Source organism: Sander lucioperca, chromosome 15, assembly GCF_008315115.2.
Source record: "Sander lucioperca isolate FBNREF2018 chromosome 15, SLUC_FBN_1.2, whole genome shotgun sequence".
Lineage (NCBI taxonomy): Eukaryota > Metazoa > Chordata > Actinopteri > Perciformes > Percidae > Sander > Sander lucioperca.
In genome coordinates this window covers 1,904,291-1,919,530 of record NC_050187.1, presented here as the reverse complement: position 1 = coordinate 1,919,530, position 15,240 = coordinate 1,904,291, and the positions used below count along the sequence as shown (strand labels likewise).

Genomic DNA, 15,240 nt, shown 5'->3' with positions numbered 1-15,240 from the left:
TTTTCTGCATCCCTTTCTTGCCTTATAACAATGCTGCTTTTTGCCTTTATATATTTCATATTCCTCATAGACAGAAGTATAGGCGGCACACGATTAGTCCAATTTGTGTGTTAGTAGAGTCAAATTTGATCATTATACTTATCAATGCACTTTATGTAGACTTTATTACTAGCACAACATACAAGTTAGCCTAAGTATGTATATGGATTACTTTAATGATTAAGACAGGGGAAAAATCACACATTCATCTTTTTCAGGCCCTATAAAGCTGCATTAATCAATATTTTTATATTGAAGTTCATTTCAGACTGGCTTTCAGCAACAATAGAGCCGACCAACAACAATGCATTAACCAATCATATCAGCAGTCTGAAATAGGTGCAGGCTGAAGCTCTTGCTTATACTGCCTAAATTTTGAACTTATGCCATATCATTTGGAGATGTGAACTACTAGTTCTGCCATTAACTTATAAGGCCATTGATATATCGTCAATGATGTGTCATCAGCTTTTTCTGCTGCCCCCAAGCGGAAAACATAAAATGCTGCTTAAGTTAATATAAAAGCATGGGGGAAAAAAACAAGACACTAGAACTTATCCACTCAAGTGAAATTTATTTTTTTCGGCAGTTTATTAACATTAACAATTCTTACTGATTTAAATGACCTCCACAATATGGATTAATATTTTAAAAACATTGTCATTTTTCTAGATAGACATTAAAACAATATACAAGATTGCATAGTCTTGAACGACTGATGAGTCATAATGGATAATATGACTACACACATAAGACATAATACTGTTAGAATACTTTATAGCAAAGCAATTGTTAGCATTAAAACAAGCATCAAAAGGAACAGCACAATTCAACTTTGGCTGAAACCTGAATAAAATGCTAAAATGGATTTCAAGGTAATTCCTTGAACCATATTCTGTGGCCAGCTTATTCCATGTTAAGTGGACAGCAACACAACATACAATTCAATACACATCAAGCAGCAACAACAACGTTTACATGAACAACTTCTTGTTGGGTGCGAGCCTCCCTGAGCCTTTGTTTTTGGACACTATGACGAACCCCGTAGGCAAAGTAGATGATCAAGCCTAAGGAAAGGAGTTGTGAGGCTTTAGGGTTGATTTAAAAAGGACAGCTTGGTTTATTTCGATCCCTCCACCATCTACAAATTATGCACAAACCAGAAAGAATAAAAGGTATTCCACAATAAGCTGGTTATTTAGGGCACTTGAAACCAGCATGTCCTTACCTACTGCCATCCAGACAGCATAGCTAATCCAAATTTCTCCATCCAGCTGAACCATCAGGTAAGTGTTGATGAAGATACTTAAAACTGGAATTACAGGGAGACCGGGAACCTACAAAAACACATGAACTCATGACTGGTTCGGGCCAATAGACATTTTGAGAATTATACTTTTTGCTTTCTTGGGGAGAGTTAGATGAGGATTTGGGATTGATACCACGCTCATATCTGTACGCTAAACTTAATATGCAGCTATAGCCTGCAGCAGGGTAGCATAAAAACTGGAAACCGGTGGAAAACATAATCCGCCTGCTCTTTTATTAACATCGATATCATTTTCTATATATAATTACCAAGCAAAACTCTGAATATCTCGGTCCAAAAAAGTTTGAAAAAGGGTTCTTGCAAACGAAAAAATGTTATTCAAACAGCTGTTATTCAGTGTGGGTTTAACCTGGGATGGCCTCCCTTCAATGGGCACATCAAGTCTTTGCCATACACTTTCTGTGCCCTGCAACAGCCCCTCAGTAAGGCCCGCTAACTGACCCACCTAACAAGATATCCCCATTGGAACTGTAAAAAGGTGCAAATCCTCAGGATGCATGAAATAGTGCCCAACACCATCACCCCTCCAGTTTACCATGAAAGCAGCTTTAATTGTGCTCTGTGGCTGTCTCCAGATGATAACGACAGCAAGGACCAGTGTCAGCACGAGGACAAAGATGAGCAGCACACACCACAACTCTCGAATTTGGAGGAAATGCACAGCCTCGAACAGCAGCACGCTTAAAATGATCACCAGGAACACTAGAGAGGAATCAGAGCTGTCAGGAAAAACTTTAACGTGAAATTTTGTTCAGCATCCTTTCATCCAGCATTTTTTTTTTTTTTTTTGTAGATTGCTGTTTCACTAACTCTGGAAAGTGGCACTGTAAATGACATGTAAGTACAGAAAACTCCATCATACAATAGTACATGTCTGTTAAGTAGTATGGCTAAATGAAGCCTTGTGAAGCTTTGTGATTTTCTGTATTTATTTAACCCAATAGATGCTGTCTCTGTTGAACAGAGGGTTGAAAGGAGAGGGTGTAAAACTTCAGACAGAACCCCTTCTCTTGCTTCTCTTCATAGTCTTCAGATTCATCCACCAACCCTTATAGAGCTGGCTCAGGTTTGCCTTGGACCAGATCTTAGTTATGCTGTTATAGTTTAAGACTACCAGGGGACTTCCTTTGACACACTGAGCTCCTCTCTCTTTCCATCTGTGTGCATTCATGTCCCAGAAATGCTTGTTACTATCTTAGCTCTGGGGAGCTTATTCCCCGGAGTCCTTAGGTTTTCTCGCCCCCGCAGTTTTCCTTGGATTAGGGTGGCACCTTGGTCCTACTTGACACTCTAAGCCCTGCTATGCCCTGGTACACCCTCCAGTGCACTGCTATGCCCTGCAACATCCTGCTACGCCCTGCTACGCCATGAACTACTACAACTTCTATTTCTAGTCATAGTTCCATTATCTTTATTGTGACTATTATTGCCACTGTTCATCACACCCCCAACCGGCACCGTCATACACTGCCCACCAAGAGCCTGGGTCTGTCTGAGGTTTCTCCCTAAAAGGAAGTTTTCCTCACCACTCGAGGTTTCTGCCTAAAAGGGAGTTTTTCCTCGCCACTGTTGCACTAAATGCTTGCTCTTGGGGGATTTATTGGAATTGTTGGGTTTTTGTAAATTATAGAGTGTTGGTCTAGACGTCTCCATCTGTAAAGTGTCTTGATATAACTCTTGTTGTGATTTGATACTATAAATAAAATTGAAAGCACACTGAATTGCCATTCCTTGAGCCTTTTTTCTTTAAATGAAAAGCGTCATCTAGTGGGATCAGAAAACAAAATGGTTCACAAAGCTTCATGAGGCTTTATTTGGCCATCACTACTACTAAATAATAATACAATGAGGGCTTACTTACAAATAATAATGATGACTATGTTGACATTTTTTGAGGTGCGGTGGGTGGGTCGTGCCGGAGGCTTTAACAGCCCCATTACAGTAAATGGTTCCTGTCTACGGATAAGACCAGGGTCTTCCTTGTACCTGCGAGAGAGAAAAACTTACGCAACACGCTTATACAAGCAAAAGGTAGAGGTTTTACATCAACAAAGTTGGTAAAATAAGTCATTCCTTTTCCGTCGACAATTCTCTTAAATGTTAAAATTTAGTCTTTTTACTGAACAGATTGTGTAAATCTAGTTTCTCAAAGTGTACATACCTTAATACAAGAATACACACTGCGACAAGAGTGTACGCAAAGATGGTCCCAATTGAACTCATGTCAACCAGTGTCTTTAAGTCAAACAACAGGACCATGACAGCTGCAAAGAGATCCAAATACAGTATATGTTACTGGCCAAACAAGAGTCTGTGGGGATGCTGAGTTAAGATGACATGAGTGGCCTTAGTAAAAGCTTTATAATAGTTATTTTAATAACTGAGAATTGCGTTAAGTTACAATATTCACCTTCACAAATATCTACCCCTAATCTTCAACCATGTTGTCAGACAAAAAGGTTTTGCAAAACACCAGAATGTTCAATTCCAACATTTTACGTCAAATATTTTCATCACTAAAGATTTCCTATTTCACTCATTTAAATTTATTTCCATTTTATATTGTTTTATTCTTCGTAAATCTGTTTTTATATTGGTTGCCTTATTTCTTTTGTGAAGCACTTTGTACCATTTTGCTCTTGAAAGTTAATATATAAAATAGAGTCACTTAATTACTAAAAACACATTAGGGGAAGATTGCCATTACACATTTCAGTTCAGTGGTGAGATGAGAATGCCGGAAAGTCAGATGTGCTGCATGCCCATCCACCTGCCTGACTTCCACAATCCTTTTGTCCCTCGTCACATTAAGGGCACACTACTTCCAGCATTGGCTTTGGAGGAACCATGAGGTGCAGAATGGTCCAATATGAACAAACTTTCAATGAGCACTGGGCTTAAACTTTTATACACATAATTGCAAGCCAGAGAGTTATCCAAATCCCTATCTGTAACCCTATTGCATATAGTCCCAGTTATAATTGCAACTGGATTACCGGCTACAGCTCCTGAAGACAGTGTGGCAATGACAGGGCTTTGCTTGGAGCTCATGTAACAAAGGGGCTTGAAGATCAGGCCGTCTCTCGCCATGGCAAAGAGCACTCGTGGCATTGGAAACATCACGCCCAGGAGACTGTGGTTAAAAACAACACCACCACTTCATTAGAGTGAAGGGAAAGCTTGCAACACAAATCAGGTTAGACATTCAAGTCCATATGATGTATGCACTTCATATCCGTCAAGCAATCAACAGATTTTACATAAATATCAGTTTAGGAGTCATGCGGGGCTGGTATATGTGACCATTTAATGGCATACTTACATTTCAAGTAATTAATTCTTATTGCCTTTAGAGACTGCCAAACTGAAAAGACATGTAACACAGCTAGCTGTACCAAACTCAAACCACTTAAATGTATTTATCTGACTTTTAAGCATGTAAACAATAGTAAGTGGGGTTTTACTCAAGTAATTTTTTTTCACATTTTCACATGCAAGTAGTAATTCTTCATCTCAACAATGGCTAGGTCATTTTTGGTGGCTGTTTGTAAGAGAACAAAAAAGGCAACTGGAGACATTAAAACTCAACCATTTTCAGCAATGGTAATCTCCTCCCTCTCCTGAAAGCCTCATGTAAAAAGAACTAAAGACCAGTACCTCGTTGAGAGTGCAGAGAGTGATCCCACGGCCACAACGTACTTTGCCGGCTCCCAACCAACATATTCAAAGGCCACAGGTAGAGGGCTGTAGCTGTCAAGCAGATAGTAGGGCATCATAAGAGTCAGAGCGGCTGACACGCCAAAGTAGGCCAGGAAGCAGATGAGCAGGGACACCACGATCCCAATAGGTATAGCTTTCTTTGGGTTCTGCACCTCCTCCCCTGAAAAAGGCAGGTCCATTAGCGTAATTCTTGCAACCTGTCTGGGGCAATACTACTGCTGATATAAAATATTTGGTAATATATTTAACCCTTTAAACTCTCCACCAGTGCTATTGGTATTTTTGCTTATTGTGATATCATTTCTTGGAGTATCTTCAAATGCTTCATATCCCTAGAATCAGTACAAGTTAAAAAGGTTGTATGTATAGATATGGTTTATATGCAATAAACCATATTTAATAAAATAAAAAAATAAAGTATTGAAATTGTGTCAAAACATTCCAACTCATTTTCATCAAAACTTACTAAATTAACACACAAGACATTGAACCAAAATATTTCTATATGTAGAAACATGAACAAAATATTTCTTAACACTCCATAAGTTATTTGAACTATGTAACATTTTTAGTTTTTGAGATATGCTAATTTTTATGAGCAGAGTGTAACAGAGTTTTGATCTGCAAAAAAAAAATCTGGTTTCATCTGCAATAGAATGGTGTCACTTGGCTTTGCACCGGACGTTGTGTAACATGATAGGGCCATCAAGAGCGTACCATCACGAGCGTACAATGACAAGACAGATGCCTTAGCTTTCTGCTGCAAAAAGAATGAATGTTATTTTTTTTTTTTTTTTTTTTTAAGATCGATTTAAAAACAGGATCATGTAAATATCCATGTAATGATCTCCCGTGGCCGCCAGCTAGAGGTCCACTCTGGAAGGGTTAAAAAGCTTTGTTAAAAACCAGTGTTGTAATGTTGTGTACAAATACTTAGTTACTGTACTTAAAGGTCCAGTGTGTAATGAGTTTAGTTGTTCATTATCAAAATCTGTGTTGCCCGTTCACAAACTTCTCCCAAGTATTCCTATTGGCTTGAAATTTACATTTGCATGAACTGGGGTAGACACTCCATATTCATGCTCCATCTTGAAATACGTTAGCCGGCAAGGGACATACAGGACATACTTCGCCACCTTTCGCGTTTTCGCTGTCAAATGATAAACTCACAGGTGATGCTAATGCTGCTAATGGGTAGCTTCCCGGCCCCAGCAACTTTGAAGAAGGAAACATGGAGGACCACACGTATTCAAAATCCAAATTTCAGGAAGAGGAGTCTTCTTCTTCGCCCAGAAAAAGGATATTGAAAAGAGCAAGAGGTCCGTGTACTTTTTCGTTCATTCGATTTGCATTTCATAAACAGGTATTAAAAAACAAAAAGTTATTTGATTTTCGTTTTAAAATACAAAATTTGAAATTGAAAGACAAGGCATTTTATCCTTTTCATGGTCAAAATGGGATGGGAGAAATTTAAAATATACTTTGATTTTCATTTTCTATTTCATATAACAAAAAATAAAATCACTCGAAAATGGAAACGAAAAAAGGCTTGTTTTTTCATATTCAGAGACCGGATATTGTCATTTCCACGGCAACAGCACCAGTGTAGCCTACCATTGGTGGTGCTTTCAGCCCAGGCTAAAATTACTTTGGAAACCCTAATGCATATGTTTATATGTATTGCCTCATTTATGTATTTCATGAAATGAAAATCGAATGACCAAAACATACACTACCATATTTGCTTTAACTCAGGCTGCAGGGGACATTCTAAAACGCTTAACATGAAGAAAAAAAAAAAACACTTAACCATCACCATATTTCTCATGGCCATATCTTGTCATGAACACTTAGCCTGTCAAAAAAACTAAACCGAAATTCAACGATTATAGAAGTTCTCTCACGTTAACGTTTTCTTCTTCATTGGCGCCTATGGCGAGGAAGAAGCTTAACGTGGTTTAATGTACCTAAACAATGATCACCAAATTTCTATCTCATATTGCTCCTCATAACCACTGAAAACTGTCAAAAAATCTAATCCAAAGTCCCATTATTATGGACGTTATCTGACTGATATCTGATTGATCATTGTTTAGGTAGATTAAACCATGTTAAGCTTTTTCACGTTAAGCGTTTTAGAATGTCCCGGCTGCAGTTGAGGGAAACTGTAGCCTATAACTTCCTAAGCGACCGATCATCCATTTTTTGCCCCCCTTTACATAAATACATAAATATGGCTATGAAATAGATCATGAAATACATAAATGAGGCAATACATATGAACATACGCATTAGTCATTATAGTTCAATAGCCTAAATACATGTTTTACTTTTATTTATTTCAGGGGACTTTTATTTATTCCGTCTATTTATATGCACGTTCTATTCAAAGGAAGTTTTGTTATCTCACAGAATTTGACTAAAAGCAATTCTGTGAGAGCCTGCCTGACATCAGTGCATCATAGCATATCACTATCTGCAAACAAAAGAAAATATGACTAAAACACGAGCGCGGCAGATTCCCAGCTCAGCTAGAGCGGGTAACGCCAGCTCTGCAGACGGACCAGAGTCAGTCAGCACCGGGCAGCGAACCGCAGGGACCGAGGTCACAGGGCCGGAGGCTAGCTGCTAGCTAGCTGCAGCAGCTAATATTAGAATATTAGACCCAGCACCGGAGGTCTGTTCCCCATGATCTGAACTGAAATTGTATTTCCTCAGCTGGTTCGACTCTCTTGGGGCGAAGTTGTCTGCGGCGGGTAGAGACAGAGAGTCAGCGGAAGGCAGGGAGAGAGGGTAATAAATAAATGTGACATTATGAAATAAAATTCCCCCCCAAGCATTATCCAGAGTATGTTTCCAGAGTAATTTTAGCCTGGGCTGAAAGCAACACTGGTATGCTACACTGGCGCTGTTGCCTTGGAAATGACAACATCCGGTCTCTGAATATGAAAATAACAGGCTTTTTTCATTTCTATTTGAGTGATTTTATTTTTCTTATATGAAATAGAAAATGAAAATCACAGCATATTTTTAATTTCTCCCATCCCCTTTTGACCATGAAAATGAAAAAAATGCCTTGTATTTCAATTTCAAATTTTGTATTTTAAAACAAAAATCAAATAAGCATTAGTTTTGTTTTTTAATACTGTTTATGAAATGAAAAATCGAATGAACGAAAAAGTACACGGACCACAAGAGACCGGCTTTTTGAAGCGTGAAGGCTACCGTAGCTGTAATACGTACTTTGAACCGCGTGGTGAGAGAGAGTTGATTGCGATATATGATCTCAACACTAGATGGGAGAAATTCTTACACATTGGACCTTTAAGTAGAATTTTCATGTATCTGTACTTTACTTTGTTATTCATATTTCTGGAAACTTTTACTTTTACCCAATTACATATCCTAAATAAAATGTTTACTTTTACGCCACTACATTTCCCCTAAGCATCTTAATTACTCGTTACTTGCAAGAAATGTTTTCGTACGTTGGAGTGAAAGATTCTTTCACACAAAAAAAATAAAATTCTTCTTTGGTGATGTCAGACTTGATGTTTAAGAAGGTGTGGAAAGTATTATGCTTCACTATAAAAGGAAGCCACAATAAAGTTCATAATCAAAGTTTTTTTTTTTAACTTCTACTTTTACTTATAATAGTTAAGTACATTTAATATCATAAAATTACTTTTGATACTTAAGTACAGTAAATATCCGATACTTTAAGACTTTTACTCAAGTAATATTCTAAAAGGTGACTAACTTTTACCAAAGTAATTTTCTGGTAAGATACTTGTACTTTCACTCTTTCAAGTACTTTATACAAGACTGTTACAAACAATGGTTTAATACCCTGTGTATTCAAAACTCCAATGCGGTTAAAAAAAAAAAAAAAAAAAAAAAAAGTGCACATTCATCCCAAGGCGACATTCTACTGTGGAAATCAATTCAACAAAATGTGTATTCGTAGTACAGTGGTAGTACCTGTTGTGGCAATGCAGTCAAATCCAACAAAAGCGTAGAAACAGGTTGCTGCTCCTGCTAATGTGCCATCAAAGCCAAAGGGGAAGAAGCCACCAACACCAAAGTCAACAGTTTCATTATCTGATGATGTAAAGTTCCTGTACAAAGAAAGAAAATACCTTATTAAATCACTTTCATTCAGAGTGTACATTGTCATATGTTCCCCAGCAGTAAAAAAATAAAAATAAATACACATTCCAGCTCCTTAAATGTAAATATGGTTAAGTTTCTTCACTCCTCTGTGACAGTAAACAATCTCATTGAGGTGTGGACAAAACAAAATATTGGAGGACGTCATCTTGGGCTTTTGGGAAACACTGATTAGCATTTTATTTATTTTATAGACCAAATCGATTATTTAAGAAAATAATCGATAAAGAAAAGTTAGTTGTAGCCCTTGTAAAAAGTACTCAGAACATACAGTAATAGGTCACATCAGGACATTTTTAGGCTTTGACCTAATGGTATCTAGTCATGCAGATAACTCTGCATCTCATTTGCTGTAGTTTTGACACCGCCGAAAAATGTGCCTCTCAAAGCATTGAAAAATTACACTTGAAAAACTCAATGGCAACTCGTCTTTCCAGAATCAATTATTTGGAATAATTCATAGCACTCTGCAGTTGTCAAAGGAACTTTCTCAACCGAAGAAACAGCCGGTATGAAAGTGGTCAGATATGACACTTATGTCTGTTACATACATTTTTTTTCCTGTATGTACGTTTACAGATTTTGAACACAGAGATGATGATATTAAAATATATATTTAATCCAATAGTAATCAAAGCTGTCAGTAAACATGACAACATTAAAATGTTTTTGTACTCTGTATTCCTGACAGCGGAATAAGCAATTATAAACCTATATAGAGGATCAGTCATGCAAAAGAAATATTGTGATATACCATGAAACCGCCAGAATCTTAAAAAATACCGTGATACAACTTCTTGGTCTTACCGCCCAGCCCTAAGACCTGCAGCAATAGTCAATCCCAACTAGACCGAATATAAAATTGACTTTATCTGACTCACAACTCAGGTTTCTAGGAACTTAGTAGAGCCTAGAAGACCTTAACTAGATGTAGATGAGAACATATTTTTATGTTATTTAGATGAGCTGAACATTTAAGTACATAAGAGAATGATAATTTGAATCCCAAATAAGTGTAAAAGGAGAAATCTTACTCCATGTGTAGAGTTGCATTCAGGATAGTCTCCTGACTGATGTACCAGTTGTTGATGTCTCCTTTTATAAAGCCAGCGATGATGATAAAAACCAATACAGCTATATTCACTGCAGTAAAAACTGTGTTCACGACTGCTGACTCCTTCACACCATGTGCAAGAATCCCTGACATTTAAAAAAAGAAAGTGTACAATTTTAAGAATTTCAGCTTGCGGAATATTCTGCATCTTATATTCTTAACTTTCACATAAAATTACAGATATTACCAGCGAGCAGCATAATGAGCCCAGCAGCAAAGAAGTCTGGGTATGGAGCCAAGCCAGGTGAGTCCATTGGTGTATGTTTTTCCAGATTTTTAGCAATAATGTTGTCTATAAGGTCATCAAAAGTCCCAGTCCAGGCTACCGCTACACTAGATGTCCCTGAGAAGAACAAAAAAACAGATTTAGACATTTTGATTTGGCTTTTTTTTTTTTCTTTACTACTTATTGGCTTTGCTTTATCAGAGCTCTCAAACCATTGTCCCCTCAAAAAATTGAGTTATAAAATGTAACAATAAAAGCCTTCCAACACAGTTCTTCAAGACTAAATTTGTCTAATGCCAGGTTCATGTTACTGTATATGGGATGTATATGGATTACAGAGTTGGTTGTTTGAAAATTAAAATAGTGTGCACTTACAATATCAAAACATATCCATTCAATTTGGATGTATTTTTGGGTGCCCTGCTGAGCAGAAAAGATGTAGGACGTGTTTTGCAGTGGCTCCGCTGGAATGTCACCTTACCTGGTGGACAAACTCACAGGTCTGAAGACCCGGCATAAGCATCAGACTTTGGAAAAAGATATTTTAAATGTAGTCACTCCAGACACTGTTTTAGCGGACATGCTAACTGGCTAGTTAGCTGTTGTTGCTAGATATAAAAGGACTAAATTTCTCTTTGCCTTTCTCGGATAATGTTGTCAGTGGTCTATACAGACACCACCACACACTTCTAGTGGGTCATGAGTGTTGATTGAGAGAAATTGTGTTTGTCTGAGTCTATACATTTTTTTTTTTTGAAAAAGCTTAGTATATCTTTAAGTAAGGTAAGGTTTTGAATGCACGACTTTTACTTGCAGTGGAGTATTTTAACAGTGTGGTATTAGTACTTTTACATAAGGGGCTGTAGGCTTAAAGGATATTGAAAACATTAATATAGCAGCAAATGTAAAGATAAAGTGGAGTAATGGTGTCCTGAGCAGAAAATGAAGGCACACCCTTCACTCCCTCTGTGCATGTTGCAATCTGAGCTTCACAATTTGTTTTGATTGCCGGTCCTGCCATGCGTGCATGTTAATGTGGCTGTGAAAAAACGTAGGTAGTTCAGCCGTACGCGGGCAATCCCAGTCCACTGTGTATCCGTATTTCGAGTACAGCCCCTTTAAGGAAATAATCTGAATAATTTTACCACCACTGGGTACGGTATTTGCAATGAATGGATAATTACTTTGTCATATCCATACGGAAAATGCACAGTTAATGTCTGGGCTATTGCTAAAATAAAAGGGGGAAATCTGGACATTTTTTTAAAATTATTTTAACAATAGACTAAAGCCACAACATATTGGTCTGAACAACTTCATTATTGTGTGTTTTACTTACCAATGACGTAGGACAGCAGCAGGTTCCAGCCTGTCACAAATGCCCACACCTCTCCTACAGCCACATAGCTGTAAAGGTAAGCTGAGCCTGTCTTGGGCACCCGGGCTCCAAACTCAGCATAACACAACCCAGCAAAGACCGAAGCCAATGCTGCAACCAGGAAGGAGAGGATTATGCTAGGCCCGGCCACTTCCCTGGACACCTCTCCTGATAGCACGTAGACACCAGCTCCAAGTGTGCTGCCAACACCCAGACCCACCAGGTCCAAGGTGGTCAGGCATCGGCAGAAGTTGGACTCCTCACCTTCTGGCTCCAGAGGTTTCTTACGAGTCAGGCTCTGCATGAACTGGAACACTTTGGCTCCAATGACTCTGAAATCAGCAGCTCTGCCACAGAATCAGAATGCATTAACATTAAGAAACAATAAAAAGATAATGAAATAATCACATATGTAGAACTGGCATTGAGGCAATATTGTTTGGTAAATAACACAAGGCATTACTCGGCCTATGTTAAAAGACGGGCCACTTGGGTAGTCTCACATTTCCAGAGCTATCTCCACAGCGCTCTGGAGTAAGGTCTGGCTACACCGACTGTAAGACCCAGGGCATGATGGGGAAACGCCTGGCTCTCAGCTGATTGTGTTTTAAAATTGGAGGGATTTTAATTGCTGTTTGTTTGATGTAAAGGCTTATTCTGTACAAGTTTACGTTGGTTACTTTTGGAAGTCAGACAGACTAAATCCGTTCAGATTACGGATCATCTACAGTCTTCCTGTGACTTCCTGTTCAGACTGAAAGCTGCTGGAAACGGCTGTAAACTGTACGACCTGACTGAGGCTTTTTGTCACCGCCCACGGCTGCTGCTGCTGCCTGCTCTCGTCCCCTTTACAGGCGAGGCGCAGTTCATCTCAAACAAGCCTGGTGGCTCTGGAAACCGGTCACAGAAAAGAACTTGTTTTGGTGGAACATTTGCACCCCGCAAAAGAAAACACCACATACAATATTAAATTAAGTTAACTGTAACACAATACAATACGTAACGCATTTAAGCCGTTAGTACTTTGGCTGTGGCTGGTTGCGGCTATTCCTGCTCTCCCTGGTTACCCTTTGGTTTATCTTAATGGGTTGCTTGCACTTTACACTCACGCACACACATACCATCACTCATGCACACATACACCACTGACTATGCTGACAACCACACTCCACACCTTAATAATGCTTTCATTTGGTCTAATTTGATTTGATTTAATAAGAGTACATTTATGTTAAACTTTATCATGGTGTGTCTCCTATTTGTTGTGGCCTAAAAGCCTGATCATAAAGTGGGCAACAAAACGTCACAGTTAGATAGTAAATGCCGTTAACATTCTTTGTAAATCTTTACAATCATTGAAAGACCATGAAAGAACAAAGCAGGCCTGCCGTGTTACACAATCCAAATTTTCTTCAAAACTTGCCATTTTCAGCGTCTAGCTCAAAGTTTGATGTTGTTTCTCAAAAGTGAAGGGAGTTAGAGAACGACAACACACAGAGAGTGGAAGGCAGCAATTATACTGGAAATGTACTTCCATTGATTCATACTACTTGCTGGGTAAACCTGAATACAAAATGACCTAGTATGAAAACCCCAAGAAATTCATAGTCCAAAAAGCCACAGCATAATGTCGACCCTAGCTCTAAAAAAGTTGAATGTGATGTGACCTGAAGTAAGATTACCTGCTAGCCATTTTCAAGCCAGTGTGTTCACAATGCCACCAACAACGGGAAAGTCAGCTTGTGTCCACTGCTGCTGCGGGTGTACAAACTCCTGTCTCCCTCCAGCTAGCAGACTGCCACCAGCCCTGCTGCTGCCTGGTGTAGGCCTACACCTGAAATCAATCAAGGCAATCAGTGCACTCAGCTCCACTGCCATAATTTGCTCCTTTCAGTGTGCTGTGCACAGTTTCACATGCAGTGCATGAGCATTTAGTTCCCCATTTATATGTTTTGCATTGAAGAGACTAACTCAATGACTGAATAAATAACTAAAAAGGGAAAATATTTCGGTGGGACAGAAATATTATGCAGTTCTGCAATACTGAATGAATTTTGTAGTTTAAAGCTATAGTGCATAGTTTCTGTCTCCCCCATGAGGAATTCTGAGTAATGACAACAAAACTGTCGGTGTATCTACATGATACAAGCCTTCCGTGATAGCGTACCCCCCCCCAGCCCCCCTCCACACAGTTGCTAGTAGCCTAGAGGACACGGAGGATTAAAAAAACATGGACTCTTCATAAGAGGTAATTATCTTTGCTCAATTTCTTGCGCGTGAAAGTCGCCGGATGACACAATCTTCTGAACATAGTCATACTGAGAGATACAGAGAGAGTTGTGTGGAGCTGATAGTCTTAATTAGCTTTGTATCAAGCAAGGCAAAAGTGGTCCTAACAGACACCTAAACAGTGGGGCCAAACATGCTAATTGTCTAGCTAATTGAAACATTAGCTAGACATAACTGGGTAAATAAAAACAAGAGGCAATAGACGCAAAACATAGTAATGAGAAGACAAAATAAGCATATAAATATAAGCAATTAAATAGAATAAGGATCAATAGCAATAAAAGATAAACATATCAAAAGAAACAGTAAAAAAGAGAAAATAAAAGAGAATATGAAATAGAATGAAAAGAGAATGAAAAGAGAATAAAAAGAGACGACATCACATGAAGGCAAGTCAATAAAAATGGGTTTTAAGCAGTGATATAAAACTGATTTCAAATGTTTGTTTATGTATGCACGAACCACCAAGGCACATTCCTTGTAGGTGTAACTTACCTGGGAATAAATCCTTTTATGGTTCTGATTCTGATGTTTGACTTCCACAGTAATATCCTGGCTGCCATTGATGAGGTGACAAATACCAACAATTGGATGAGCGTCCAAGCTGCAAAGCAGAAAACTAAAGAGGATCTTTGGTGTTAAACTCAGCCTGACCAGTATACCCTTCGCCTGCACAAACCTTGGGTGGAAAATTTAAAACTTCTAGCTTGTAATATGCACATAATATCACAAGATGGCAGCAGGAGTATGAGGAATAAATGCATGGCTGTGTCTGCTGTTTGCTCCGGTGTGTGTGTGACGGATGCCCTTGGTTTTCACCGACTACTAATTATTCAGCATGCTAAATTAATATGCACATTGTAACTATAAAACAACCTGATCTCACAGAATTCCATGAAGTGAACACAGCCCCTTAACTCAAAATCTGTGGTAGTTTCACGGAATCGCCGAAAATTCCGTGATGGGCCCATGGA

At 38.6% G+C, this 15,240-nt stretch overlaps 1 protein-coding gene across 2 annotated transcripts; it reads right to left on the bottom strand.

Annotated features, from left to right (window-relative positions):
* Positions 1-691: 691 nt before the first annotated feature.
* LOC116044141 (cationic amino acid transporter 2-like) lies at positions 692-13,805 on the bottom strand. Of its 2 annotated transcripts, XM_031291179.2 has the most exons (12): positions 13,660-13,805; positions 11,939-12,324; positions 10,561-10,716; positions 10,294-10,459; positions 9,071-9,207; positions 5,027-5,249; positions 4,366-4,502; positions 3,531-3,633; positions 3,231-3,355; positions 1,905-2,071; positions 1,268-1,376; positions 692-1,106 (listed from the first exon to the last, which is right to left on the bottom strand). In XM_031291179.2, exons 1-12 carry the CDS (start codon positions 13,668-13,670, stop codon positions 994-996), a joined length of 1,833 nt encoding a protein of 610 aa, XP_031147039.1. In that variant the 5' UTR covers positions 13,671-13,805; the 3' UTR covers positions 692-993. The 2 variants fall into 2 exon arrangements, with proteins under 2 accessions (XP_031147039.1, XP_031147040.1); XM_031291180.2 differs by lacking the exons at positions 692-1,106; positions 1,268-1,376 and having other exon boundaries at positions 1,967-2,088.
* Between the last annotated feature and the right edge of the window lie 1,435 nt (positions 13,806-15,240).